The 27,371-nt window shown below is 67.6% G+C and overlaps 4 protein-coding genes across 4 annotated transcripts in view; 3 read left to right on the top strand and 1 right to left on the bottom strand.

The window, feature by feature from the left end:
- SSNA1 (SS nuclear autoantigen 1) overlaps nt 1-27,371 on the bottom strand; it is a 122,530-nt gene that overhangs the window by 93,006 nt on the left and 2,153 nt on the right. The window lies entirely within an intron of this gene.
- Nucleotides 759-3,936, top strand: NPDC1 (neural proliferation, differentiation and control 1). Its single transcript, XM_056132995.1, has 9 exons — nt 759-949; nt 2,449-2,595; nt 2,745-2,834; nt 2,906-3,055; nt 3,161-3,227; nt 3,310-3,394; nt 3,482-3,561; nt 3,636-3,738; nt 3,804-3,936. Exons 1-9 carry the CDS (start codon nt 832-834, stop codon nt 3,870-3,872), a joined length of 909 nt encoding a protein of 302 aa, XP_055988970.1. The 5' UTR covers nt 759-831; the 3' UTR covers nt 3,873-3,936.
- Nucleotides 6,098-7,221, top strand: FUT7 (fucosyltransferase 7). The gene is made up of 2 exons (XM_056132687.1): nt 6,098-6,110; nt 6,189-7,221. The coding sequence occupies exons 1-2, from the start codon at nt 6,098-6,100 to the stop codon at nt 7,178-7,180; spliced, it is 1,005 nt and encodes a 334-aa protein (XP_055988662.1). The 3' UTR covers nt 7,181-7,221.
- Nucleotides 9,000-25,448, top strand: ABCA2 (ATP binding cassette subfamily A member 2). Its single transcript, XM_056133010.1, has 48 exons — nt 9,000-9,151; nt 11,435-11,528; nt 12,111-12,222; nt 12,305-12,468; nt 12,544-12,671; nt 12,750-12,827; nt 12,929-13,147; nt 13,289-13,644; nt 13,883-14,042; nt 14,579-14,707; nt 14,784-14,951; nt 15,017-15,113; nt 15,197-15,370; nt 15,454-15,556; nt 15,625-15,739; nt 15,812-16,002; nt 16,157-16,307; nt 16,388-16,592; nt 16,670-16,834; nt 16,904-17,084; nt 17,155-17,367; nt 17,665-17,861; nt 17,939-18,121; nt 18,252-18,436; nt 18,631-18,751; nt 18,858-19,058; nt 19,131-19,337; nt 19,425-19,527; nt 19,592-19,911; nt 19,981-20,194; nt 20,276-20,381; nt 20,458-20,569; nt 20,898-20,958; nt 21,032-21,206; nt 21,289-21,404; nt 21,471-21,618; nt 21,804-21,927; nt 22,002-22,134; nt 22,211-22,328; nt 22,437-22,615; nt 22,690-22,831; nt 22,906-23,040; nt 23,110-23,213; nt 23,317-23,409; nt 23,480-23,582; nt 24,115-24,252; nt 24,322-24,528; nt 25,028-25,448. Exons 1-48 carry the CDS (start codon nt 9,086-9,088, stop codon nt 25,061-25,063), a joined length of 7,230 nt encoding a protein of 2,409 aa, XP_055988985.1. The 5' UTR covers nt 9,000-9,085; the 3' UTR covers nt 25,064-25,448.

Genomic DNA, 27,371 nt, shown 5'->3' with positions numbered 1-27,371 from the left:
GACCCCAGACCCAGCCGCGGGTCCCAACCTCGTACTCTGGGGTCCTGAATTGGAGCTTTCCAGGTCGGTGGGCGGACTCCCCTGGCTGGGCGGCTAGCAGCTGGAAGAGAAGTGTGCTGGGGCCGCAGGGGCCGGAAGGCGCCGGGGACCGCGGACAGCTCCCGGCCGGCCGCAGGCGGCACCGGCTCTCTCCTGCCCCCTGGCGTCCTCCCTGGGCACCGAGCCGCGGCCCCAACTCCAGGCCGCCCCATGCGTCCCGTCGGGAGAGGGGTTCGCGTGCCCGGAGGCACCCAGTGAGTCCCCTGCACCGGTCCACGCGGGCATGCAGACCGCAGGCCCAGGCCGGTCGGGGTGGGCGTGAGTGGGGGCAGGCACCGGAGGGCCAGTCGGAGAAACCGCGCCCGGCCAGCCCCGCGGTGCATCAGTGGCGAGCAGGAAGGACCCGGGTGCCAAGGCCGCAGGGCCGGACACCTGAAACCGAGGGCGGTGTGGGGGGCCTGGGGGAGGGGCCGCCGGCGCGCTAACCCGCCTCGCGGGTACAGCGCGCAGGCGCGCACTGGCCGCGCCCCTCCCGGATCCGGGGCTGCAGCGTCACCGGTTCAGCCGCTTGCCCGCGCCCGCGCCCCGCATCTCCGCGGGGCCCCGCACCTCCTCCTGGGCCGCACCTCCGCCGGGCCCGCACCTCCCCGCGCCCCGCACTGCCGGCGCCCCGCGTCTCCGCCGGGCCGCGCGCCCAGGCTGCCTCCCCGCACCGCCCGCGCCCCGCACCTCCCCGGCCAGGCCGCGCCCGCCCCGCGCCGGGCCATGCTGCCCCGGCGGCCGCGCTGAAGGATGCCGACCCCGCGCCCCGCGCCCTCGCCGCGGCCCGTGCGCCTGCTGCGGCTGCTGCTCTCCGGCCTCGTCCTCGGCGCGGCCCTGCGCGGGACCGGCGCCGCCGCCGGCCGCCCGGGTGAGCGCGGGGCGCGGGGTGGGTCGGCGGGAGCCGTGCGTCGGGGTGCGGCTCTCTGTCCCGGGACCCGCGCCTGCCCGCGTCCCTCGCGCGTCCGCGCGGACCGGGCCAGCGGGCCTCCCGCCTCTGTCCACGGGGCGCGGGGGACGTGCGGCGCCGGAGCTCCAGGCACAGTGTAGAAGCTGGGTCCGGGACGCAGCCAGGGCGGACCCACCCGTGAGGGCCTCTCTGCCTTCTGCCGGGGCGCCCTTTGCCCACCTGACAGCGGGTGGAGACAGAGGCCTTCGGCCGGCTGCGCAGCAACCGGGATGCCCCCCTGGGGCGCTCCCGGCCACTGCACAGAGGGTGGATGGGGGCTCCCCAGAAGGCGGAGCAGGGGTGGGCAATGGAGGCTGCCAACAGCCCCTCCTTTTCCCCAGAGGCACAGGCTGGGGCGTCGGGGAAACGGGCCACAGGTGCCCGGCTGCATCCTCCGGGGGTTCCACCTGCGCCCGACGTGGCCCTGGGCAGCCCCCTGCCCGTGGCCGCTGGGAGGAGCTCTGGGCAGGGAGCCAGCCGCTTTCCAGCTGTCCTGATTCCCAGGGCTGCCTCCCACACACCAGCCAGAACCAGGGCCTCGGGGCTGGGGAGGCTGGCGCCTGGCTCGACTGGGACACTTAGTTCTCAGTGCCAGCACAGGGTTTGCCCAGAGGCCTGTGGGAGTTTGGGACCCTTAACGTTTGCCCAGGGCAGAGGCCTGCTGCTGGCACTGCCCGGTGTGGGTGCATCCAGGAAGCTGCATCTGTCACCAAGGAGACAGTCTGGGAGCAGAGAGCCAGGCAGCTCCACTTACCCACGTCACCCGGGCCCTGGTGGCCCTCCTAAAGCCGGGCGGGGCCAGGCAAATGCCCACCCGTCTGCCAGCAGCCCGTGGGGAGCCCCCTCTGCCCAGCGGGCACTTGGCCACCGAGGGGGCCCCATCCTTCTGGCCCCACACCGGGAAGAGGCTGGCCGAGGAAGGGTGCAGGACCCCAGGGACAGGGTCTCAGATGGGGTCGGCTGCTCAGCAACCAGCTTCACATGTGGGCGGCTCTGCAGCGCCCCAACCCCAGGGACAAGCAGATGCTCCGGGAGGACAGTCACCAGGGCCCTCACTGGCTCACCAAGGCTGCAAGGCACAGCGGAGGGCACGGCCCTGAGTGAGGGGCAGGTGGGCGAGCCTGTGCTGCCTCTGGCGCCTAGAGTGTCTGCAGGGAGGGCCAGGTCCCGTCTGTCCATCTGCAGGGAGGGTCGGGGGGCCGTCTCTCCACCTGACCCCCTGCTGAACCCGAGCCTGGGGTGCCGGACTGAGTCAGGGTCGGGCCTTCCTAGAGGCCCCTGTTGTTTCTGTCTTCCTGGTACCAGTCCCTGGTTAGATTGCAGGCAGGAAGGCCCTTCCCAGGACAATGACCGGAGGCGGCCAGGCGCCTGCCCCCGGGAGTGGACCCACGTGACCCACCCTGCCCTCTGCTTGTCCCCAGATGCTGCCTCCTGCCCTGGGAGCCTGGACTGCGCCCTGAGGCGTCGGGCTCGGTGCCCCCCGGGAGCCCACATGTGCGGGCCGTGCCTCCAGCCCTTCCAGGAGGACCTGCAGGGGCACTGCGTGCCCAGGGCGCATCGGCCACTGGGTAGGGCGTGGGCTCGGGACCCCCTCAGGCCTTGGGGGGGGGCTGGGGCAGGAGGCCGGCTCCAGGGTCTCCAAAGCCCACAGCCAACCTTTCACCCTGGCGGGCCTGGGCCGAATCTGGGGGCAATCCTGAGACCCCTTCCCTCCTAGGGGCTGGTACCACCCGGCCACCACTGGAGGATGAGATCGACTTCTTGGCCCAGGAGCTCGCTCAGCGGGAGGGAGGACACGCCCAGCCTGGTGAGACCCACCCCCACTCCTGTCCCCCAGCCCCTGGCCCTGGCCCTGATCTCCCTTCTCTCCCTTCGCAGCTGCCACTCCGGCACTCTCGGATCCTGGCCCGCCCCCCACCCGGGGGGCCCCGGCGCCCACACCCCACAGATCCCTGGCCTCCACCATGGGGCCCGTGCACATGGCCCCCCTGGGACCCCGGGGCCTGCACAGCCACGCCTTGGTCCTCGGTAGGTGTAGGTGAGGGAGTGGGAGTGGGCCTGGGCGGTGGGGCAGGTGCCCCCGGGGTCCCTGGGCGCCCCAGCTGCGCCCGACTGCGCCCTGTCCACCCTCAGTGTTGATCCTGGCCTGCTCTGTGGCCGGTGCTGCAGCCTTGGTCATGGCCGTTCTCTGCTGGTGCCGGTGAGTGGGGCTCTGGGCGCGGGGGGTGGGGGGGGGGTGCGGGCCGAGGGGTGACGTGGGGCTGAGCCTATCCCCCCGCCAGGCTGCAGAGGGAGATCCGGCTGACCCAGAAGGTGGACTACGTGGCCCCGCAGGCGGCCAGCTGCCCCACAGACCCCAGCCCCTCGGTGGGTGCCCGCCCCTCGCCCGGCATGCCTCCTCCCTCCCCGCCCCTCCCAGCCGTGCTCGCACCCAGCACCCCCTGCTGCCCGCAGCCTGGCGACCAGAGGCTGGCGCACAGCGCCGAGGTGTACCACTACCAGCATCAGCGGCAGCAGATGCTGTGCCTGCAGCGGTAAGTGCCCGTGTAGCCCCTGCCCGCCCTGCCCAGGCTGTGGACCCCAGGACCAGCAGTGCCCTTGCCCCCAGGCACCAGGAGCCGCCCGCAGGGCCCGATGTTGCCACCGCCGCCTCGGACGAGGAGAATGAAGATGGAGACTTCACGGTGTACGAGTGCCCGGGCCTGGCCCCGGTGAGTGCGGCGGAAGGGCGGGGGTACCGCGGCGCCCTCCGCACACCTAACGCCCGCCTCCACAGACCGGAGAGATGGAGGTGCGCAACCCGCTGTTCAACCACGCCTCGCTGTCCACGCGGGAACCGCAGTGACCGCTCTCTGGGAGGACGAGGCCACGTCGGCGAGACCCTTGGCTTGGCAACCCGCCAGGCATCTGGGCCTGGGCCCTGCAACTCGGGAACAAGCCAATTAAAGTACATTTCAAACCTGTGGCCTGGGGCGACTCTGTGCCCTGCGTGGAAGTCCCCTCCCCACCATCCCCACCTGGGGCCCACGGAGGGGTGGTACGGCACCAGGGGCGGCCAGCAGAGGGCGCCATGGCCCCGTCTGACCTGGTGTGGGGGAGGGACAGCAGCGGGGCTGGTCAGTCTCAGTGGCCATACAGGACCCTGGACGGTGCAGTTGGTGGCGGGGACAGCCAGGCGAAGGGGACTGTGGCAGGGTCCCATGCGAGGGGGGCTGGGGGCCCAGGCAGAGGAGACCCCTTACTGTGGGGTCTCGGGTGCTCTGGCCTGAGGTGGACAAGACCTGTGCGGAGCTCCCTGGGTCGTGATCCAGTGTCCTATGCGTGGGCACAGTCCCTGTGTCAGGGTGGGGCCTCACGTCCACTGTCACGGGTCCTGTGCCACCCGGAGCAGGCCTGACTGCAGGGCGGGGGCCAATCCACTCTTCCCAGCCCTGTCCTCCAGGCACTTCGCCCCGTCCTGCCCGCCCTGGTTCCTGCCACCACTCGGGTGCCCTCGCCTCCCTGCCCTGAGCCCGCTCCTGCCCTGGAGCTGGTGCCCGCCCTTGGTCATCCACGCCCCATTGCCCCTGCCCACCCTGCCTGGACTGCCCCTTCGGCACCCCAGCAGCCCTGGTCTCACCCTGCTCCACCCCAGCGCCCTCCTCAGGTGGGACCCCCACCCAGCCCCAGCCAGTCCCACCAGCCAGTATGCGTGGAGAGGGGTGGGGGGTGTGAGCCGGGCGGGTTGTGCTCCCTTTGCTCTCCTGCCAGCGTCTGCACCCTCCTCCCCCAGAGCCCCTGAGCCCAGCCCCCTGCAAGGAGGGTGTCCTGGTCCTCCAGGGGCAGTGGGCAGCGGCGGCTGGGTGCGTGGGGCCTGTGTCGGAGGCCGGCAGGGCGAGGCTGCACTTTCCCTTTGACTCATTAGCGTACCTTCTTTCCGCTACATTTCCTTTTGCTCCTTCTGGGCGGGCCGCCCCCCAGCTAGCAGGTCCCGTGTGTGAGAGTGAGTCGCAGCCCTGCCTGGGGCTTTGGAGGGTTTCAGAGGCGGTGGGCGTGGGGGCCAGGTTGAGCATGCAGCCTGCGGCTTGGCCCCTGTGCACCTCAAGGCATGTGGCAGCGGGTGCCGTGTGGAGGGGCGAGGCGGGTAGGCAGAGCCGCGGGGTGGAGGAGAGGGGAGGCTGGGGCCTGGGACTCCGGCAGGGAGCTAGGCCAGGCCCTTGGTGGTTTGCAACCGCCCCACCCGTCCCCAGCGTTGCGCAAGGCCCCGCCTGAGCTCTGAAGTGACTCGGCAGCGCGAATCGCCATCGGGACAGATGCACGCTCAGCCTGCCCCCAGGCTCCCGGGGTGGACGGAGGGCCAGGAAGGTCCAGCAGGGCCCGGCGAGGCCCCTGGGAGAGCTGAGATCTGCTGCTTCGAGAGCACAACCCGGGAGCCAGGCGTGAGGCTGGGGGGATCAGAGGTCTGGGGCCGGCACAGCCCCCCACGCGGCTCGACTGGGCTGGGGGACGGAGTGGAAGCGGAAGTGGCCAGGGTCACGGGCCCCCAGACGCTGTCCTTCCACTTCCTGTACGGTGCCAGCCCCCTGCCGCCAGCCCCAGAGGCCGAGTGGCTCCTTCCCCTTCCAGCCTGGAAAGCCCCCTGCCCGCGCCGCCCTCCAGGGCCCAGGGCCCAGGGCTGGCCTGAGGCAGGAGGCTGAGCAGGGCACAGCGGCGAGGAGCTAGGCAGGGGCAAGCATCTGCTCCTGCGGGACCTCTGCAGTGGAGAGAGCCTCCCGGGCCAGGCTCTGGGTCGGGGCGAGCGGTGAGGAGGCCAGTGGGGACTGAGCACCCGTGCCCGGCCACAGCAGGAGGGAACAGGGCTGCGGGTGGTGGGCACTGCTTTGGGGTTACCCTGGCTGGCCTGGGTAGCAGGCAGTGGCTGGTCACTGCTTGGGCCTGTGCTGGTCCAAGACAGCACCTCCAGGGCAGGGGACGGCTGAAGGTGTCCCAGCCCCTGGCGTGGAGGAGGAGAGGCAGGGTGGACAGGGCAGCTGTGGTTTCAGGGTGCTGTGGCGGCTGAGACTCAGAACTGTGCCTGCAGTGGCTGACCCCATGGTCCGTGCTGGTGAGTGCCCTCTCGAGTGCCTGGTGGGGGGGGGAGCCGGAGCACCCCCAGACCCAGCCCTCCCCCTCTCCTGTGCAGGATGCAGTCTGGCTCGGAGGCTAGGGACCCTGGCATGTGCAGCCCTGATGGGGATACTCTGGCTCCTGTGGCCAGCTCCCACGGCGCCCCCGCCGGCCCCACTCACCATTCTGGTGTGGCACTGGCCCTTCGGCCAGCAGCCCCCAGAGCTGCCTAGGAACACCTGCACCGCCTTCGGGGTAGCCCACTGCCTCCTGAGCACCGACCGCAGCCTGCTGGCCCACGCGGACGCTGTGGTCTTCCACCACCGGGACCTGCAGGCCCGGGGGGCCCACCTGCCTCTGGCCGCACGCCCACCGGGCCAGCCCTGGGTGTGGGCCTCGTTGGAGTCACCCAGCCACACGCGGGGCCTGGGCCACCTCGGAGGCATCTTCAACTGGGTGCTGAGCTACCGGCGGGATGCTGACATCTCTGTGCCCTACGGCTGCCTGGAGCCCCGGCAGGGCCCAGTGCCCCCGCTACCCCCCAAGAGTGGACTGGCCGCCTGGGTGGTCAGCAACTTCCAGGAGCAGCACCAGCGCACACGGTTCTTCCGACAGCTGCAGTCGCACCTGCGGGTGGATGTGTTTGGCCAGGCCACCCAGCGACCACTGTGCGCCAGCTGCCTGCTGCCCACTGTGGCCCGCTACCTCTTCTACCTGGCCTTTGAGAACTCACAGCACCGCGACTACATCACGGAGAAGTTCTGGCGCAACGCGCTGGCAGCAGGTGCCGTGCCTGTGGCACTGGGCCCCCCGCGGGCCACGTACGAGGCCTTCGTCCCGCCTGGCGCCTTTGTGCACGTGGAGGACTTCACCTCTGCCGGCGAGCTGGCTGCCTTCCTCGCCAGTATGAACCAGAGCAGCTACCGGCGCTACTTCGCCTGGCGAGACCAGTTCCGGGTCCGGCTGATCAGCGACTGGAGGGAGAGGTTCTGTGCCATCTGCACGCGGTACCCACACCTGCCCCGGGGCCAGGTGTACCAGGACCTGGAGCGCTGGTACCAGGCCTGAGCAGAGCACAGGGGTGGGACTCAGGCTGCGCCTTGCTGACAGAGCCTCGGCGTCGGTCTTCACTGCAGCTGCAGCTCACGCTGGCACTGTCAGATTCAGTAAGGGCTGAGCAGCAGGGACCCATCTGGGGGAGCTGGGTGTCTCGAGCAGGCCCTGGCGCAGCGGACGGCTGGGGCTCAGGTGTGTGAGTCGGCTGGGGCAGAGCTGACCCAGGACAGTGGCCGGGAGAGGTGGAGCCAGCATCCCCTGCTGGGGTTGGGGGATGCTCCTACCCTCCCTCCCACACCCTGCAGCAGTGGTGAGTGCCCAGGGCGTGGTGATCTGGCTCCTGGCTGCGTCCTCTGTGGCGTGTCAACTGCAATAAAGATGAGAGCAAGACAGGACTGCCTGCCGGGTCCCGCTTTCCTGTCCCAGTTCCCGGGACCCCTGTCCTGCCCTGGGACCTCTCCCACCTCCCTTGAACTCCGGTGACTGAGCCTTCCTCAGTGGTGGAGGTGACGGCATGTGGGGCTGGCCAGGCTCTGCAGGTCAAGGCCCTGTCCGGCCTGTGTGGGCTGGAAGCCATCTGCCCCCTCTGCAGTGGCTGTGGGAAAGACCTGTGTGACGTCCTGCCCTGACTTCTCCCCAGGCTGACCCGGGGACGGAATAGTCTCACGCCTGTGGGGACAGGAGGCTCCTCTTAGAGGAGCTATGGGTCCCCAGATCTGCCATTCAGCTTCCAGTGTGCTGTTTGTGTGGCTCTCACCTCTCCTTGTGACTCTTGTTTGGGGACACACCCGGCTGTGATCAGGACCGGGTCCTGGCCCTGAGCTCAGAGATCACTCTTGGAGGGGCTTGGGAGACCATATCGGGTGCCAGGAATTGAATCTGGGTGGGGCATGTACAAGGCAAGCACCTTCCCAAGGCACTTTTTGCCCCAGCCCTCTCCTCCTATTCCAAGGGGGGAAACTGAGGCAGGACAGGAGCCAGGCCATACCTCTACAGGGACTGTGGTCTGTCTTCTACTGCCCTCTGCTGGCCCCCCAGGGATTGGCGCCTGAGAGTCCCCACTCAGAGCCACCTGGCCAGGAGTCCTCTACTCCTTAGCTCTGCCCACCACGACTCTGCAGAGGCCGAAGGAGCCATTCCCAGAGGACCTGCCACAGTGACCCTCGGAGGCAGTCCGCTGGGTGCCGCCCTGGGAAGGGGCTTTCGCGTGGGTGCTCTGGTGACCAGAAAACTCAGGGAGAAGGGACACAGGCAACTGTTTTTGCTTTGTTTTGGGGGTCCCGGCGCGGTGATGCTCAGGGGATGGCCCCTGGGCGGGCCGCGCACGGACGACACGTAACTCTCAGGCTGACAGCCCCGCTCAGTCCCTGCTGAGGTGTCCGGAGACGCCTGCTGGGCTCCCCTTCAGCAGGGGCAGTGCTGGACCACGTGGTCTGGCTCCGCGTCCACAGGTGGTTCCTCTGGCCACCCGCGGGCGCTTCTGCGGAAGGACGGGGCCAGCCTGGACAGGGCGCGGGGTGGGCTCTGCTGGCGCCCCTTACTGTCCGGTGACGAGCTGCGTGGGGGCAGGTTGGAGGCTTGGCGGAAGGCGGTCGCACACCGGGAACTGCCCCGCCTGATTCTCGCGGTGCGCCCCTAGGTGGGGCCCATCCCTGCACCTGAAGCCTGCGCGGGGCGGGGCCACCCGCGGCCCCCTCCCAGGGGCGGAGTCTCCCGGGGCCGCCCGGGGGCGGAGCCTCTGGTGGCCCCGCCCGGGGCGGAGTCGCCTATCCCATACAAGGCGGGGTCTCTCGCGGCCCCGCCCAGGGGCGGAGTCTCCCCGCCCCGCCCCCGCGCGGGCTATGTGGAGCTGTGCGGAACGGGCGGCTGGCGCGCAGAGGAACGGGCGGCGGCGGCGAGCGGCCGGGCGGCCCCGCCATGGGTTTCTTGCACCAGCTGCAGCTGCTGCTCTGGAAGAACGTGACGCTGAAGCGCCGGAGCCCGGTGAGCGCCCCCGCAGCCGCGCGGGCCCCCGCCCCCACCGCGCGCGGCTGAGTCATGCACCCGAGCTCTCCGCGGCGCGCTCGGGGCGGTGGGTTGGGGCCGGCGCCCCCCGCCCGACCTCGCGGGAGGCCCCGGTCTCCGGTGCAGGGGCCGGCGGGGGTGCGCGGGCACCACATCAGCCCAGTGGACTGCACTAAGCCCCCAGCCCTGCAGGCTCTGTCCCCTGCATCACCCGCTGCCCTTGGGCCGGTCGCCCGATGACTGGGCGGCTGGTCCCAGGCGAGCCGCCGCCTCCGCCGCCGCCTCCTCCTCCTCCTCCTCCTCCTCCTCCTCCTCCTCCACCTCCTCCTCCTCCTCCTCCTCCTCCTCCTCCTTCTCCTCTTCCTCCTCCTTCTCCTTTTCCTCCTCCTCCTTCACACCCCTCCACACTTCCACCAGCTTTGTTCCTGCATTCACGCCACCAGAATGTCCTTGCTGTGCCAGGCTCGGTCCCCCGCACCCTCTTGTCCTCAGGGGCACTCCTGGAGGCCGACCTGCTCCCTGTCCTCAGACCCCTTGGGGACCAGGCCTGCACCAGCTCCCAGTGCGCTGCCTGAGCAGTGTGGATGCCGTGATCCTGGCCCTCTCTGCTCCTCCAGGGAAGGGCAGGGGCTGTCCCCACTGGCCTGCCCAGCAGCACCTCTGCCGGAGGCTGGGAGCCCAAGGTTCTGAATAGGCCTGGGTTTCCCTTGGGGATGACCGCCCAGGGCATAGGCAGAACTGGGGCTGGGGGCTAAGCCCAGAGCAGCGAGGTTGGTCATCAGCACTGGGGCCCAAAGATTCCCTCGGGCACCTGACCCTGGCGGGGAGCCAGACCGGGTACATTTCCTGCCCAGGGCCCCCCGGGGCTGGCTGGCACTGGGCCAGAAGATCAAGCCTGCAGCCCAGGTAGCTGCTGGTCAGGTTCTGGGTCACTGGGGAGGAGAGCACGGGACATGGGGCCCAACGTGCTGGCCAGCTCGGACCATGGGCCCTGCCTCAGATCAGGGCCGGGGGGCCTGTGTGAGCAGGTAGGAGGGGCCTGTGTGGCCCATGGCCAGCTCTCAAGCCGAATCGGCCTGTGGGCAGTTGTGGGCAGGGGTTGGTCGGTGCCGCTGTGCCTTGGTGTCCTGAGCATGTACCCCGAGCTGGGTGCTGGGCAGATGAGGGGACTCAGAGCTCTCACCTTCTTCCTCTTCCTGCTTTATGCCTTGGTTTCTCCATCTCTGTGTGTGCCCCACACCTCTGAGAGTGCGGGCAACCCTGGGGCAGGGGACAGGCCCTGCCAGGCCCTTGCTGGGAGCAGTGACGCCACGCAGGGAACCCTGCTCCCTGGGCAGTGTGGGACCTTGGGAGACAGCAGGGGGCCCCTGGGTGGGCCCAAGGGCCGGGGTTTGGCTGCCCTGCAGGCTCGGGGTGGGGGGTTCCTGTTGGGAGTCCTGCCTGCCTGCCCTCCCAGCAGCTTGCGCGAGACTGTTGTCATAGCAGCGTGTTGCTGCAGTGACGTGCAGGAGGTGCCCTGGCAGGGCCCGGGGCGGAGCCGTCACGGCTTCCTGACCTGCCTGAGGCCTACGACCAAGGCCTGGCCCTCTGTGTGCCCGTGGATGCCTGGGGGCTGCCCGCGATGTGCCCTTGGCGGAGCTCCGGGGCGGGAGGGGGTGGAGACTGGCACAGGCTGGGGCGGGCGTGGGGTACGGACACGGGCTGCTCCTGACCACAGAGCCCCATTGTCCAAGCAGCACGGCCCTGCCTGGGCGCAGTGTGGGGGCTGGAGTGTGTTTCGGGCTGGGGAGGCTCTTCAGAGCGGCGGGCCCCAGGATCCCCAGGCTCCCAGCACTCCCCGGGGCCCTTGGGGGCCAGCTTGCACTGCTGGCATTCCGTCCCCACCAGAGGTCAGCGTGCATCCACAGCCCAGGGACTGGGGCTGTCAGCTCTGCCTACTTCCTCCTGGAGGTGGGGACCGGTCACCTGACAGTGGGGACATCCTGCTTGGGGCTGTGTGGGGTGGGAGCTCCTTGTCAGGGGCCCCCCAGATGTGGCTGGAGACAAACCCGGCACACGCAGGGCTCAGGGCAGTCGTGCTGGGCCTCTGGGTGGACAGAGGACAGCACCCCCAAAGGAGGAGGCTGCACCTTGGGGAGAAGTTGGCCCTGACAGTGGGGCTCGGACAGTGCCCGGCTCTGCAGCAGGCTGGCTCCAGGGAGGCTGGACCTCACTGGTCGGCTGGGACAGTGGCCGGACCTCACTGGCTGCTGACTCTTGCAGTGGGTTCTGGCCTTTGAACTCTTCATCCCGCTGGTCCTCTTCTTCATCTTGCTGGGCCTGAGGCAGAAGAAACCCACCATCTCCGTGAAGGAAGGTGAGGGGCCTCGGGGCCCAAGGAGGGATAGTGCGGCCACCATCTCTGTGCTCATCTGGTGCCTGGCCAGGCCTCCTCCCGGGGCTTGGGACGAGGCGGCCGACCCTCACTGGTCTCCTCTGTTCTGTTTTGCCCCTTCCCGCATGGTTCTTGTCTCCGCCACCTGCATGCAGTCTGTAAGTGAGGGCCTGCCTCCTCCAGGCTGGCCTCCGGGTACAGCTCAGCTCCTTGCCCGCTCGCAAGGCAGAGCCCTGCCTGCTGGCAGGGTCTGTTGTGGGGGGGCGCAAGGGGGCAGGGAGGGGCTCCCTGGGTCACCTGGGGCTCTCTGCTTAGACCTATGGGCGTCTGCTTCTCTCTGCTAACTGGATTTCCAAAGAGGTCAGGGACAAGATACTCTCTGACCTCTGACCTGCCATTCTTGGAAGAATGCTTGCCCTCTGACCTCTGGCTTCTAGCTGAAACTGCTTTTCTTTCCTGACTCTCTCCAAATCTCTCTTCTCGGCTCTGCCCGCTTCCCTCCTGACCCCTGCCCTTTCCCCTGTCCCCTCCGGCCCTGGGCTGCCCTGCCCTCCCTGCGACCAGCCTTCTACACGGCCTCACCGCTGACCTCGGCGGGCATCCTGCCCGTGATGCAGTCCCTGTGCCCAGAGGGCCAGCGGGATGAGTTTGGCTTCCTGCAGTATGCCAACTCCACGTGAGTGTCCACCACGCGGCACGCCCCCAGCCCGGCTCTGCGTGCCCCCGCTGTGCCCTGAGCTGCCGTGCTTGGGGGACAGGGTCACCCAGCTGCTGGAGCGCCTCAGCCGCGTGGTGGAGGACAGTAACCTGTTTGACCCGGCACGCCCCAGCCTGGGCTTGGAGCTCGAGGCTCTGCGCCAGCGCCTGGAAGCCCTGGGAGCCGTCCCAGAGCCCAGGGACGGAGCCCCACAGGGCCATGCAGGTGCGTTCAGGGCAGGGTGGCCCGAGGTGCTGAGGCAGGCAGAGTGGGCCTCACCCCCCCCTTCCACCTGTGCAGTGTCTGCCTTCTCTCTGGACTCGGTGGCCCGGGACCCGAGGGAGCTCTGGCGTTTCCTGACTCAAAACCTGTCCCTGCCCAACGGCACAGCCCAGGCTCTCCTGGGCGCGCGGGTGGACCTGTCTGAGGTGAGCACGGCCTCAGCGCCCCCTGCGGTGTGGGTGGGGTGGGCGGGCAGGGCCTCGGAGTCCCTCCTGCACCCTCAGGTGCATCGCCTGCTGTTCGGCCCGTCGCCTGCCCTGGACGCAGAGCCCAGCCTCTCTAACCACCTGTTTCGGATGGAGGTGAGGGTGGCCTGTCCACGGGGTGGGAGAGGGACGTGGCCGGGGCAAGACGGGGCGCAGCATGAGGCCAGGCTCCCTTTAAGCAGTCCCTGTCCCCCCAGGAGCTGCTGTTGGCGCCGGCCCTCCTGGAGCGACTGACGTGCGCCCCCGGCTCCGGGGAGCTGGGCCGCATCCTCACCGTGGGGCAGGGTCGCCAGGCTGCTCTGCGGAGCTACTGGGACGCCGTCTGCAGTGGCCAGGCCACAGCCCGTGCCCAGCGCTTTGCACAGCTGGCAGCAGAGCTCCGGAACCAGCTGGACAGGGCCAAAATTGCCCAGCAGGTGAGCCCTACCCGTGGCCCACTGCCCAGGGAGGCACCTTGGACCAGAGCTGTGGGGGGCTGTGCCAGCCTGGCCACCCTAGCCCTGCCCTGGGCCCTGCCCTCCACCTGCCCCATGGCCCTGAAATTTGTCCTCCCTCAGCTGGGCCTGGACACAGCCCTCAAGGGCGCAGCGCTTCCGCAGCAACCCCCGCCCCCGCGGCAGATGCAGGCATTGCTGGAGGACCTGCTGGACGCCCGAAAGCTCCTGCAGGGTGTGGACGTTCTCTCGGCCCTGGCCCTGCTGTTGCCTCAGGGTGCCTGTGCTGGCCCAGCCGTCGGCCCCGGGGGCGCGGGCAATAGCACGGGGTCAGGCCTTGGTCCTGGTGCCAACGGCTCCACAGAGGACGCAGCAGCCTCCTCCGCTGGCCCCGCCTCGGCGGACACGCTGCAGGGTCAGTGCGCGGCCTTCGTGCAGCTCTGGGCGGGCCTGCAGCCCATCCTGTGCGGCAACAACCGGTAAGTGCTGAGCGGACCCGACACCCGACCACCCCGCAGGGCCCCTGGAACCCAGGTGGCGCCTCAGCCCACTCCTGCCCTGCACTGCCGGTGCCCACCCACGCCAAGTCCACCCGAGGTCTCCACCTGGGCTGGCCCAGGGCCCCGCCAGTGGGCCCCACCCCACGCCAACCCCTGTGAGGCCATGCCCCCAGAGGCCACGCCCCCCCACCACCGAGCTGACCCCCAGTCCCACCAGAACCATCGAGCCCGAGGCCCTGCGGAGGGGCAACATGAGCTCACTGGGCTTCACGAGCAAGGAGCAGAGGAACCTGGGCCTCCTGGTGCACCTCATGACCAGCAACCCCAAGATCCTGTACGCGCCCGCGGGCTCCGAGGCTGACCGGGTCATCCTCAAGGTGTGCGGGCGGGGAGGCTGGGCTGGGCAGGGAGCAGCCAGGCCTGCAGGTCCGGGTGGGGGTCCTTACGGGCTGGTGGGAACTGAGGAACTGCAGGCAGGAGTCCAGCACCGTGCCTGCTGGGCCCGCGTGGGGACACTGAGGCCTGGACAGTGGGCACTTCGCAGGGACGCCCTGTCTAGAAGTGGGAAGCAGGGCGGGAAAGGGCTCGCCAGGGGCAGGAGAGGCCTGGGTAAGGTGACCAGTGCCAAGGCCCAGATGGCCGAGGACTGTTGCACAGACCGGGAATTGGAGGGTCGTAAGCTCCCAGGTGGGAGTTCATCAGAGCGAGAACGTGTGGTGGGCTGGAGGCTGGGGAGAGCGGGGGTTCAGGCTCCTGTCTTGAGCGTGCTTACCCCAAATAGGGTCCCCCGAGTTACCCCCAGCACCCCCACATACTCCCCTGAGAGACAGTTACTGGGCTCCCGCTGGCTGGGGTGAGGGCAGCCCGCACTAGGCGCCTCATAACCTCGTGCTCACCTCCCCTCCCTTCCCAGGCCAACGAGACCTTCGCCTTCGTCGGCAACGTGACGCACTACGCCCAGCTCTGGCTCAACATCTCCGCTGAGATCCGCAGCTTCTTGGAGCAGGGCCGGCTGCAGCAGCACCTGCACTGGCTGCAACAGGTGGGGCGTGTGGGCTGCCCCCCCATGTCCCGCCCAGCACCCCACACCCCTGCCCTAAGCCATCCTTGCACCCCAGTCCGTGGCAGAGCTGCGGCTGCACCCGGAGGTGCTGAACCTGTCTGCCGAGGCGCTGCCGCCCGCCCTGCGCCAGGACGACTTCTCCTTGCCCAACGGCTCTGCCCTCCTGCAGCAGCTGGACACTATTGACAATGCAGCCTGTGGCTGGATCCAGTTCATGTCCAAGGTGCGCCCTGCCCCCGGGGGACTCGGGGGCTGCCAGGGGCTGCTCCAACCGTGCCCGTCCCCCAGGTGAGCGTGGACATCTTCAAGGGCTTTCCCGACGAGGAGAGCATCGTCAACTACACGCTGAACCAGGCCTACCAGGACAATGTCACAGTGTTTGCCAGTGAGCACTGCGGCCCCCGCCCCGCCCACCCCGCTGCCTCTGCACCCCGCCCCTGCCCGCCCCCACTTGGCCCCTCTCCCCAGGTGTGATCTTCCAGACACGCAAGGATGGCTCCCTGCCGCCCCACGTCCACTACAAGATCCGCCAGAACTCCAGCTTCACGGAGAAAACCAATGAGATCCGCCGGGCCTACTGGCGCCCAGGGCCCAACACTGGGGGCCGCTTCTACTTCCTGTATGGCTTCGTGTGGATCCAGGGTGAGGGCCAGGGATCCAGGGCGGGGTGAGGCCGGGACCAGAGGGCGCCCCTGACCACTGACCACCCTCACATACACACACAGACATGATGGAGCGAGCCATCATCAACACCTTCGTGGGCCACGACGTCGTGGAGCCCGGCAACTATGTGCAGATGTTCCCCTATCCCTGCTACACGCGGGACGAGTGAGTGCCACCGGAGGGACCGGGCTGGGCTGGCGGGGTCCCTGCCTCACGAAGGTCCCACCCCACAGCTTCCTGTTTGTCATCGAGCACATGATGCCACTCTGCATGGTCATCTCCTGGGTCTACTCGGTGGCCATGACGATCCAGCATATCGTGGCCGAGAAAGAGCATCGCCTGAAGGAGGTGGGTGGGGGTGAGGGGCAGCAGGGGGCGGCCGGGTGGCCCCAGAGCCCTGCTAGAGCCTCCCTGCCACAGGTGATGAAGACCATGGGCCTGAACAATGCCGTGCACTGGGTGGCCTGGTTCATCACGGGCTTTGTGCAGCTGTCCATCTCAGTGACCGCACTCACGGCCATCCTCAAGTACGGCCAGGTGCTTATGCACAGCCATGTGCTGATCATCTGGCTCTTCCTGGCCGTCTACGCTGTGGCCACCATCATGTTCTGGTGAGTCTGCGACTGGCGGGCACGCACGGGGCCCCAGGGCCACTCGGCACTCACAGACGCCTGCAGCTCCTCTGTCCCCAGGAGGGACGTGCCGAGAGGGGCGTTGGTACGGTGCCAGGGACGGGGTAGCTGATGCCGTGGCCCCCCATCCCAGCTTCCTGGTGTCTGTGCTGTACTCCAAGGCCAAGCTGGCCTCGGCCTGCGGCGGCATCATCTACTTCCTGAGCTACGTGCCCTACATGTACGTGGCCATCCGGGAAGAGGTGGCCCATGACAGGATCACTGCCTTCGAGAAATGCATTGCGGTGAGGGTCACCGCTGCAGAGCAGGGGGGGGGAGGAGGGGTCCTTGCCTGCCCCACCCGCTCACTCCGTCGTCCCCACAGTCCCTGATGTCCACCACTGCCTTCGGCCTGGGCTCCAAGTACTTTGCCCTGTATGAGGTGGCGGGCGTGGGCATTCAGTGGCACACCTTCAGCCAGTCCCCGGTGGAGGGGGACGACTTCAACCTGCTGCTGGCAGTGACCATGCTGATGGTAGACGCCGTCGTCTACGGGGTGCTCACGTGGTACATTGAAGCCGTGCACCCAGGTAGCACCGCACCTCTGGGGAGGAGGCTGTGGTATCTGGCCTGGGGTCAGTGGTGACGCCACCCGCCTCTCCCCCAGGCATGTACGGGCTGCCCCGGCCCTGGTACTTCCCGCTGCAGAAGTCCTACTGGCTGGGCAGTGGGCGGACGGAAGCCTGGGAGTGGAGCTGGCCGTGGGCTCGTGCCCCCCGCCTCAGCGTCATGGAGGAGGACCAGGCGTGTGCCATGGAGAGCCGGCGCCTGGGTGAGGGAGCAGAGGGGTGGGGGTGTCGTGGGCCCGGAGAGGGGTGGTGCTGACCCAGGCCTCCTGCAGAGGAGATGCGTGGCATGGAGGAGGAGCCCACCCACCTGCCCCTGGTGGTCTGCGTGGACAAGCTCACCAAGATCTATAAGACGGACAAGAAGCTGGCCTTGAACAAGCTGAGCCTGAACCTCTATGAGAACCAGGTGGTCTCCTTCCTGGGCCACAATGGGGCGGGCAAGACCACCACCATGTGAGTGCCACTTGCAGCGGGGGGCAGGCCTGGCCATGCACAGCTGCTCACGGCGTGCCCGCCCACCCAGGTCCATCCTGACCGGCCTGTTCCCGCCCACGTCTGGCTCGGCCACCATCTACGGGCATGACATCCGCACGGAGATGGACGAGATCCGCAAGAACCTGGGCATGTGTCCACAGCACAACGTGCTCTTCGACCGGCTCACCGTGGAGGAGCACCTGTGGTTCTACTCCAGGCTGAAGAGCATGGCCCAGGCGGAGATCCGCAAGGAGATGGACAAGTGGGCAGGGCCTGGGAGGGCGGGGCCTCGCGGGTGGGCGGGGATTCGTGGGTCTGGGCGTGGGGGGGCCTGCCGGGATTGGTGGGGTGGGTTGCCCTCATGTGGGTGGGCCTGCTTAGGCAGTGGGACCTCGTGAGTGGGTGGGGCAGGGCCAGGGCAGGCGGAGCTAGGTTTGTGGGCAGGGCCTGGCGGTGTGGGTGGGGCTCGGCCCCCTGTGAGGGGGGCTAAGCAGGGCGAGAGGGGCCTGTTACGCACCTTTGGTGTAACAGCACCACTCTGGGCTTTCTGCTCCCTCAGGATGATCGAGGACCTGGAGCTCTCCAACAAGCGGCACTCACTGGTGCAGACACTGTCGGGAGGCATGAAGCGCAAGCTTTCTGTGGCCATCGCCTTTGTGGGTGGGTCCCGCGCCATCATCCTGGACGAGCCCACCGCCGGGGTGGACCCCTACGCTCGCAGGGCCATCTGGGACCTCATCCTGAAATACAAGCCTGGTGAGCCGTCGGGGCAGGGGTGGAGCCTGGCCCCAGTACCCCCCGCACAGCCCTCTGACCCGGCCCACCCTCCACAGGCCGCACCATCCTCCTGTCCACCCACCACATGGACGAGGCTGACCTGCTCGGGGACCGCATCGCCATCATCTCCCATGGGAAGCTCAAATGCTGCGGCTCCCCGCTCTTCCTCAAGGGCGCCTATGGCGATGGCTACCGCCTCACACTGGTCAAGCAGCCAGCCCAGCCCGGGGACCCACCAGGTCTGTGCAGAGGTGCCGGGCCAGCCTTCCCCGAGAGCCCTGGCCTCGGAGCCCGAGCGTTGCAGGGCCCCCCAACAGCAGCACGGTGTCCCGGGGCCTGCTGGGTGAGCCCTCTCCTCCACCCTCCTAGAGCCAGGCCCGACGTCCAGCCCTTCGGGCCGCGCCCAGCTGAGCTGCTGCTCTGAACCCCAAGTCTCCCAGTTCATCCGCAAGCACGTGGCCTCCTGCCTGCTGGTCTCTGACACCAGCACTGAGCTCTCCTACATCCTGCCCAGCGAGGCCGCCAAGAAGGGCGCCTTTGAGCGCCTCTTCCAGGTGTGGTGGCCAGGCCGATTTCAGTCCATGGAGGAGGCGGGGTGGCAGGGGTCCTGAATGGTCGGGCTGCAGGACCCGCGTGGGTACAGCCAGCCGGGCAGGGCATGGGGTAGGCTTGGGCGGGTGATCAGATGGTCCCCAGAAGCAGGACCCTGTGACCAGCCTGCAGTGAGCCTTACCCAGCCTTTCCCTAGCACCTGGAGTGCAGTTTGGATGCGTTGCACCTGAGCAGCTTTGGGCTCATGGACACCACGCTGGAAGAGGTGTTCCTCAAGGTGTCCGAGGAAGACCAGTCCCTGGAGAACAGTGAGGCAGGTAAGCCTGGGCCGGGGGCCAGCCCCCGCTGGGGGAAGTTTGGGTCTGGGGTTGCCCAGGGCCAGTGGGGCTTCAAGGCCAGGTCCCTGCTCTCCTGCCATGGCAGATGTGAAGGAGTCCAGGAAGGAGGTGTTCTCGGCGACCGAAGCGGCTCCTACAGGGAGCCTGGCGCAGAGCTCGGAGCTGGCCCAGTCCCAGGCGTCCCTGCAGTCCACGTCCTCGGTGGGCTCAGGCTCTGCCGACGTCTCTGGCAACTACCGCCCACTCCTGAACAACCTGCAGGACCCTGACAACGTCAGCCTGCAAGGTGGGCTGCCGGACTCTGGGAGGGACCTGGCGGGCAGCGCCGGCTGTGGCTCAGCATCCCCTTTCTGTGCAGAGGCCGAGGCCGAGGCTCTGAGACGAGAGGGCCGGGGCAGCCGCAAGATGGAGGGCTGGGCGCTGAGGCTGCGCCAGTTCCACGGGCTCCTGGTGAAGCGCTTCCACTGTGCCCGCCGCAACTCCAAGGCGCTGTCCTCCCAGATCCTGTTGCCCGCCTTCTTCGTCTGCGTGGCCATGACCGTGGCCCTCTCTGTCCCCGAGATCGGTAGGGCTGCCCACACAGCAGGGGTCCCTTTTGCTGGCTCGGGGCCCTGGCCAGGTGGTCAGGCCGCTGTCTCTCCTGTCCTGCCAGGTGACTTGCCCCCACTGGTCCTGTCGCCCTCCCAGTACCACAACTACACGCAGCCACGTGGCAACTTCATCCCCTACGCCAACGAGGAGCGCCGGGAGTACCGGTGAGCACCTGCCGGGCGGGGGCGGGCACAGGCAAGGCACCCAACTGACCTCCGGGCCCCTCAGGTTGCGGCTGTCGCCCGACGCCAGCCCCCAGCAGCTCGTGAGCACCTTCCGGCTGCCGTCTGGCGTGGGGGCCACCTGTGTGCTGAAGTCTCCGGCCAACGGCTCGCTGGGCCCCGTCGTGAACCTGAGCAGCGGTGAGTCCCGGCTGCTGGCTGCGCGCTTCTTCGACAGCATGTGCCTGGAGTCCTTCACTCAGGGCTTGCCGCTGTCCAACTTCGTGCCGCCCCCGCCCTCCCCGGCCCCCTCTGACGCCCCCCTCTCCGCCGACGAGGACCCCTTGCAGACCTGGAACTCCTCCCTGCCACCCACCTCAGGGCCAGGTACCAGCTCAGGGAAGCCGTGGGGGAGGGTCCGCGCGGCCATGGCTGACCACCCTCCTGTGCCCCCAGAGAACTGGACCTCGGCGCCCTCGCTGCCCCGCCTGGTGCGGGAGCCCGTGCGCTGCGTCTGCTCCCCCCAGGGAACGGGCTTCTCCTGCCCGGGGGGTGTGGGCGGGCACCCCCCGCAGGTGCGCGTGGTCACAGGAGACATCCTCACGGATATCACCGGGCACAATGTCTCCGAGTACCTGCTCTTCACCTCCGACCGCTTCCGCCTGCACCGGTGAGTGGGGCGGGGCAGTGCAGCTGCGGCGGGGTCAGGGAGCAGCTGCCTGCCGGCCTCACCGCCCAGCTCCCTGCCCAGGTACGGGGCCATCACCTTCGGCAATGTGCAGAAGTCCATCCCCGCGTCATTTGGCGCGCGAGCGCCGGCCATGGTGCGGAAAATAGCTGTGCGCAGAGTGGCACAGGTGAGTGCCAGACCCCCCTGCGCCCTCCCCCCCCACCGCCCGCAGGCATCCACCGGCTCTGGGTCTCTGCCCCCAGGTGTTCTACAACAACAAGGGCTACCACAGCATGCCCACCTACCTCAACAGCCTTAACAACGCCATTCTGCGCGCCAACCTGCCCAAAAGCAGAGGCAACCCTGCAGCCTATGGTGAGTGGACAGGTGTCGTCCACGGTGGGGGGACATGGCGGTGGGGGGGATGCAGGTGGGGTCAGGGGCATGGGCAGGGTGGGGGATGCAGCAGGGGGGAACACTGTGGGGGGAAACAGCAGGGGGGACACAGGCAGGGGGGATGTGGCAGGGGGCACATGGCAGTGGGTGGTGCAGGTGGGTGGGTGGGGGGACGTGGGTGGGGTCAGGGGCATGGGCAGGGTAGGGGATGTGGCGGAAGGTGCGGGGGGGGGACACAGGTGTGGGGGGACCTGGCGGGGGGATGCGGCAGGGCCCACCCCTGAGGCTGCTCTCCCACCTGCCACAGGCATCACTGTCACCAACCACCCCATGAACAAGACCAGTGCCAGCCTCTCCCTGGATTACCTGTAGGTGGGGCCGGCGGGCGGGCAGGGCCATCCCTTGGCGGGACTGGGCAGTGCTGAGGGCTGCCTCCCCCAGGTTGCAGGGCACCGACGTGGTCATCGCCATCTTCATCATCGTGGCCATGTCCTTTGTGCCGGCCAGCTTCGTGGTCTTCCTGGTGGCCGAGCAGTCCACCAAGGCCAAGCACCTGCAGTTCGTCAGCGGCTGCGACCCCGTCATCTACTGGCTGGCCAACTACGTGTGGGACATGGTGTGCCCCTGTGCCCAAGGAGCCCCCGCCCCAACCCGCCCCCCGCCGTGGCCCCTCACCAACACCCCCCCACCCCCTGCAGCTCAACTACCTGGTCCCGGCCACCTGCTGCGTCATCATCCTGTTCGTGTTCGACCTGCCGGCCTACACGTCACCCACCAACTTCCCGGCAGTGCTCTCGCTCTTCCTGCTCTATGGGTAAGAGGACGTGGGGTCGGGCAGGGGGCCGCTGCCTCTCGCGATGACCGCTGCCCCTGCCCACAGGTGGTCCATCACCCCCATCATGTACCCGGCCTCCTTCTGGTTCGAGGTTCCCAGCTCAGCCTACGTGTTCCTCATCGTCATCAACCTCTTCATCGGCATCACAGCCACCGTGGCCACGTTCCTGCTACAGCTCTTTGAGCACGACAAGGTGGCACAGGGCGGGCGGGGGGGGAGGGGACAGAGCAGCGAGGTGGGCGGAGGTGCGGGAGGCAGGGCAGCAGGGCGGGGCAGGGCAGCGGGGTGGGCATGACTGAGGGGGCAAGGGCAGGGGTGGAGGGGCGGCCCGGCAGGACTGCAGGGCTGAGAAGCTCTGTGTGACCTCACGACACTCAGGACTTGAAGGTGGTCAACAGTTACCTGAAGAGCTGCTTCCTCATCTTCCCCAACTACAACCTGGGCCACGGGCTCATGGAGATGGCCTACAATGAGTACATCAATGAGTACTATGCCAAGATCGGTGAGCAGGGCGGGGGCCAGGCGGGCCAGCTGGGCGCCTGGTGGGAGCCAGGTCCTGAGCCGGTCGTCCCACAGGCCAGTTTGACAAGATGAAGTCCCCGTTCGAGTGGGATATTGTCACGCGGGGGCTGGTGGCCATGACAGTTGAGGGCTTCGTGGGCTTCTTCCTCACCATCATGTGCCAGTACAACTTTCTCCGGCAGCCGCAGTGAGTGGGGCATGCCCAGGGCCGGGCCACAGGCGAGCCCAGGGCCGGCCCACCAGTGCCACCCACTGTTCCCCAGGCGCATGCCAGTGTCCACCAAGCCCGTGGAGGACGATGTGGACGTGGCCAGCGAGCGGCGGCGAGTGCTGCGTGGGGACGCGGACAATGACATGGTCAAGATCGAAAACTTGACCAAGGTGGGCTCTGGGCGCAGGGGAGTCGGGGCGTGACGCGGGCTAGGTGGGTCCTGGCGAGAGCCTGGCCAGGCAGGGAGGGTCCCTCTGCACAGCCCCTCGCCCGCCCAGGTGTACAAGTCGCGGAAGCTTGGCCGCATCCTGGCTGTGGACCGGCTGTGTCTGGGAGTGCGTCCCGGGGAGTGCTTCGGGCTCCTGGGCGTCAACGGCGCAGGCAAGACCAGCACCTTCAAGATGCTGACGGGCGACGAGAGCACAACGGGGGGCGAGGCCTTCGTCAATGGGCACAGGTTGGCAGCGAGCACAGTGGTGGGGGCGGCTGGTGAGGGCACCGAGCTGCCCGCTGACAGGGCCCTGTCCCCAGTGTGCTCCGGGAGCTGCTGCAGGTCCAGCAGAGCCTTGGCTACTGCCCGCAGTTCGACGCCCTGTTCGATGAGCTCACAGCCCGGGAGCACCTGCAGCTCTACACAAGGCTCCGGGGCATCCCCTGGAAGGACGAGAAGCAGGTGGGCACTGCCCGCCCCTCTGTCCGCCTCAGCAGTGCACGCAATAGCACCCTTCACGCCCCTGCCCTTTGTAGGTGGTGAAGTGGGCCCTGGAGAAGCTGGAGCTGACCAAGCACGCTGACAGGCCTGCGGGCACCTACAGTGGAGGCAACAAGCGGAAGCTGTCGGCTGCCATAGCCCTCATTGGCTACCCCTCCTTCATCTTTCTGGTGAGCCCCGGGGCAGTGGGGTGGACTGGTAGGGTGTTGGGGCTGCAGCTGAGCCTGTGCCACCCTCAGGACGAGCCCACTACAGGCATGGACCCCAAAGCGCGGCGCTTCCTCTGGAACCTCATTCTGGACCTCATCAAAACAGGGCGCTCGGTGGTGCTGACATCACACAGGTGTGCACCCACCCCGCGCCGTGCCCCCAGCTGGACGCCCCCTTTCCTCCCGTACCGCGCCCGCGCGTGCGCTCCACCCCAACCCGCTCCTTTGTGTCCGCAGCATGGAGGAGTGTGAGGCGCTGTGCACGCGCCTGGCCATCATGGTCAACGGGCGCCTGCGCTGTCTGGGTAGCATCCAGCACTTGAAGAACCGGTGAGCGGTGCGGTGGGGCGGGGAGGGGCGCGGGGGCGCCGGGGCTTGAGGTCATGGGCCTGTCGTGCAGGTTTGGGGATGGCTACATGATCACCGTGAGGACCAAGAGCAGCCAGAACGTGAAGGACGTGGTGCGCTTCTTCAATCGCAACTTCCCGGAGGCCGTGCTCAAGGTGGGCGGGGAAGAGGCAGGGCCTGAGCGTGGTCTAGGCGGGGGCAGGGAGGGCCGTGGGTGTAGTATTGGAGGATGGGTGTGGGCGTGGCCAGCGTGGGCGTGGTCTCCGGGGGCAGGTGTTTGTGTGCGCAGGGCGGGAAGGGCGGGGCCGCCGTGGGCGGGGCCTGGGTGAGGTGGGGCGTGGTCGAGGCGGGGTCAATAGAGCGTGTGGGCGTGGTATTGGAGGGCGTGGTGTGTGCCGGCCCGGTGTTTGTGTGGGTGGGGTATTGGCAGATAGGCTTGTGGGCGGGGCCACCGTGAGCCAAGGCAGGCGTGGCCTGAGTGGGCGGGGCCAGCATAGGGCGGGACCCAGGGTTGAGGCAGCTTTGGGCATGGACCTGGTCTGGGTGGGTCGTTGGGGTTGGGCGGGCCCTGGAGGGTGGTCCTGGTGTGGGGTGGGCGTGTCTGGTTGTTACGGGACGGGGGAGGAGTCGAAGGGACTCCTTGGGCGTGCTGGGCGTGGCTGGGAGCTTGACTCGCTCTTTCCCCAGGAGCGGCACCACACGAAGGTGCAGTACCAGCTCAAGTCGGAGCGCATCTCGCTGGCACAGGTGTTCAGCAAGATGGAGCAGGTGGTGGGCGTGCTGGGCATCGAGGACTACTCGGTCAGCCAGACCACCCTGGACAACGTGAGTGCTACGGGCCGGGGCGGGAGTCGGGCCTGCTGCACCCACACACAGCCTGCTGCCTGCCCTCAGGTGTTTGTCAACTTCGCCAAGAAGCAAAGTGACAACCTGGAGCAGCAGGAGACAGAGCCGTCCTCGGGCCTGCAGTCCCCGCTGGGCCGGCTGCTGAGCCTGTTCCGGCCGCGGCCTGCGCCCACGGAACTGCGTGCCCTGGTGACCGATGAGCCGGAGGATCTGGACACAGAAGACGAAGGTCTCATCAGCTTCGAGGAGGAGCGGGTGAGCGGGGCTCTGAGGCTGCAGCCGTCCCCATGGGGTTGCTGTCCCCATGAGGTGGCAGGGTACCACCAGAGGGTCAGAGCTAGAGACATGAAGGCCTAAGAACAGGCAGACCCTTGGGAGTTTTGAGGATCCATAGTGAGAGCAGAGCCAGTTCTAGAAAGGGGTCGTGGGATGGGGGCGGGACAGGCAGGGCCAGGGAGGAGGACAGCAGGTAGAGCATTTGCCTTGCACATGGTGAACCTGGGTTCCATCCCTGGCACGCTGTAGGGTCCCTGGAGCACCTCCAGGTGTGACCCCAAAACCAGAAAATAAAGGAAAGGAAAAGATTCCAGCTGGGTTGGAGAGTGGTATCAAGAGCCACTTGCCGGGCATGCGGACGAGGCAAATCAGAGCCTTGGCACCTTATAGGCCCCCGAGCCCTGTGGGGGGAAGTCAGCACAGGAGCCGGGGGGCAGCCACAGGCTCTGCCCAGCCCCCCTCACCCCTCTGTTACCAGGCCCAGCTCTCCTTCAACACGGACACGCTCTGCTGACTACTCGGGGTGGGCTCAAGGACACAGCGTGGGGACAAGAGTCCAGCAGGACGAGACATACCACGCTCATCTGCCAGGCCCTGGAAAGGGAGGTCCAGGACCACAGGCGTCCCCCGCAGCCTCGCCCCTTGCTGTGGCCACAGCAGCCACCTTCTCCCATTCGTGCCAAAGGCCAGCCCAGCTTGGGCTGTGCACTCCCTCACCCGGCTTTGCCTTAAAGCCTGGGGTCTGTCCTGGCCCCTCACTCTCCCTCTCTGGCTCCGCCCAGTGTCCCAAGGCCATCTGGGGTGACGTGTTCATGGTCCCCCTCTGTGGGTCCCTTCCTGGCCAGACCCTGGACGGGCTTTCCTCTTAATGGAATCAGGGCATAGCAGCGTTGGGGATGGGGGACCAGGTCAGTGCCCACCCCAGACCCCTATTTATTTTTGGAAAGAGGCTCCCTGACCTGTTTTCCTAGAAGGCTTCCTATGTGGGGGAGGTTGCTGGTGTGGGGGTGGGCAGCAGGAATGGGGCGCTGACCCTACAGACGGGTGAGATCCCCTTTCTGCTGCCAACCCTCCCCCATCCAGCTTGGCCCCTGCCCACCCTGCACCAGGAGCTGGTTCTGTACATAGCGCACAGATGTTTGTTTTAAATAAAACCAAAACACCAGTGTGTGGGGGCTGTGGTTTGGTAGTGAAGCCGGCCCAGTGCTGAGGTGCACCTGCTGTGTCCTGGCGGCTGCGTGGGGAGGGCGCGACTCCTCCCCCACCGGCCCTGACACCACAGGGTGGGGTGACTGAGACAGGGCATTGCCTTCCTGGACTCCCAGCAGCTGAACGTGGATGCAGCTGCTGTCGCTCCCAAGGGCTGGGAAGTATATGGGCAGGGCACACGTAAGGTGGCACGTGATGTGGAGAGTCCCTGAAGCTGAAGGGCAGTGGAGGCAGAGTTGTGTCCAGGCTGGAGACGTGGCCAGGGCCCGGAGCCTGGGCTCTGGACACGGGCTGTCTGGCTGACCCAAGGAGACGGGGGCGGGGGGGAACCTTGGAGAGTGGGGGCAGAGATGTGTGAGGTGTACTTGGGGAGGAGGAGGGTGCTGGAGCCGCCATGAGGCAGCTGCGGGGGTCCCCAGAAGTGCAGGCCCCAGGGTGGGAGAGCTGGTGTGGTTTGCTGGTAGAGGAAAGGTGGGAAGGCCCTCCCTTACCCCCATGGCATCTGGTCGCACTGGGATGCCCTCTTCCTGCCATTTTTGTGCTCCAAAAGCCCCCGTGGGAGCAGGACACCCGAGTCCTGGACCCTGGCTATGCCTCCTCTCCCCTCCTCTCCGTCTCAGCCCTGGCCTGCAGAGTAACCTGCTGCACCGTGTCCTTAAACCTCTTGCCCGAGGCTGGTTTTCCAAGTTTCCTCTGACGTTGCATTCTTCTCTCACAGAAACTACCACAGAGGCCAGGGAGGCAGCTCTGTGTGCTGGGACCCTGGGTTCAATCCTGGAGCACCGACAGGGGTGGTCCCAAAACAAATGAAATGATCCCTAGGTCTCATGGACCACTCACCACTGTCATCTTTAGGGATGTTTGAAGCTGCACTAAAACATACACAGCATCCACCCTGGGCCAGCATGCAGGGCCACAGGCAGCCCAGAGGAGTCCTTCCGGGGACAGATCTCTTAGCCCTCATGCTGTTCCTGGGCAAGCCTCTGGAATGTGGGTCTGGAAGGTGCACAAGGAGACCGTGCCCGAGACTCAATCACGCTCAAGGCCCCTGAGGCCAGTGCAGCCACCTGCAGATACGGGCCCACCAGTGCCTGGGGGGCTGGCAGGTGCTCTTCCCACATGGTCGGGCTTCAGAAGTGACCCTAGTGTGGGCCTCTGGACGCAGGCAGGCGCCTCAGAGCTGCTGAGTCCCTGTCTTCTCCCCATTCCGCCTCGATAAATCCTGCTTCCTACCTGCTTTTTAGGTCACACTTGCAATGCACAGGGGTTACTCCTGGCTCTGCACTCAAGAATTACCCCTGGCGATGCTCAGGGGACCATATGGGATGCTGGGAATCGAACCCAGTTTGGCCGAGTGCAAGGCAAACGCCCTACCCACTGTGCTATTGCTCCAGCCCTGCCTTTGTCTTTTTAAAACACCCCTTAGTTCAGGGCCAGAGTGAGAGTACAGTGGGGAGGGTGTCTGCCTTGCCCAAGGTCAACCCAGGTTTGAGCCCCAGCATCACATATGGTCCCCCGAGGAGCACAGAGCCAGGAGTAAGCCCCGGGCACAGCCAGGTGTGGCCTAAAACATAAATACCATTAAATTCTCGCTGTTTTTTCTCAGTTCCCCA

The sequence above is a fragment of the Sorex fumeus genome, unplaced genomic scaffold, assembly GCF_029834395.1.
Source record: "Sorex fumeus unplaced genomic scaffold, SorFum_2.1 ptg000095l, whole genome shotgun sequence".
Taxonomy (NCBI): Eukaryota; Metazoa; Chordata; class Mammalia; order Eulipotyphla; family Soricidae; genus Sorex; species Sorex fumeus.
Note: the sequence above shows the minus strand (reverse complement) of the source record. Positions and strands in the feature narration are given on the sequence as shown.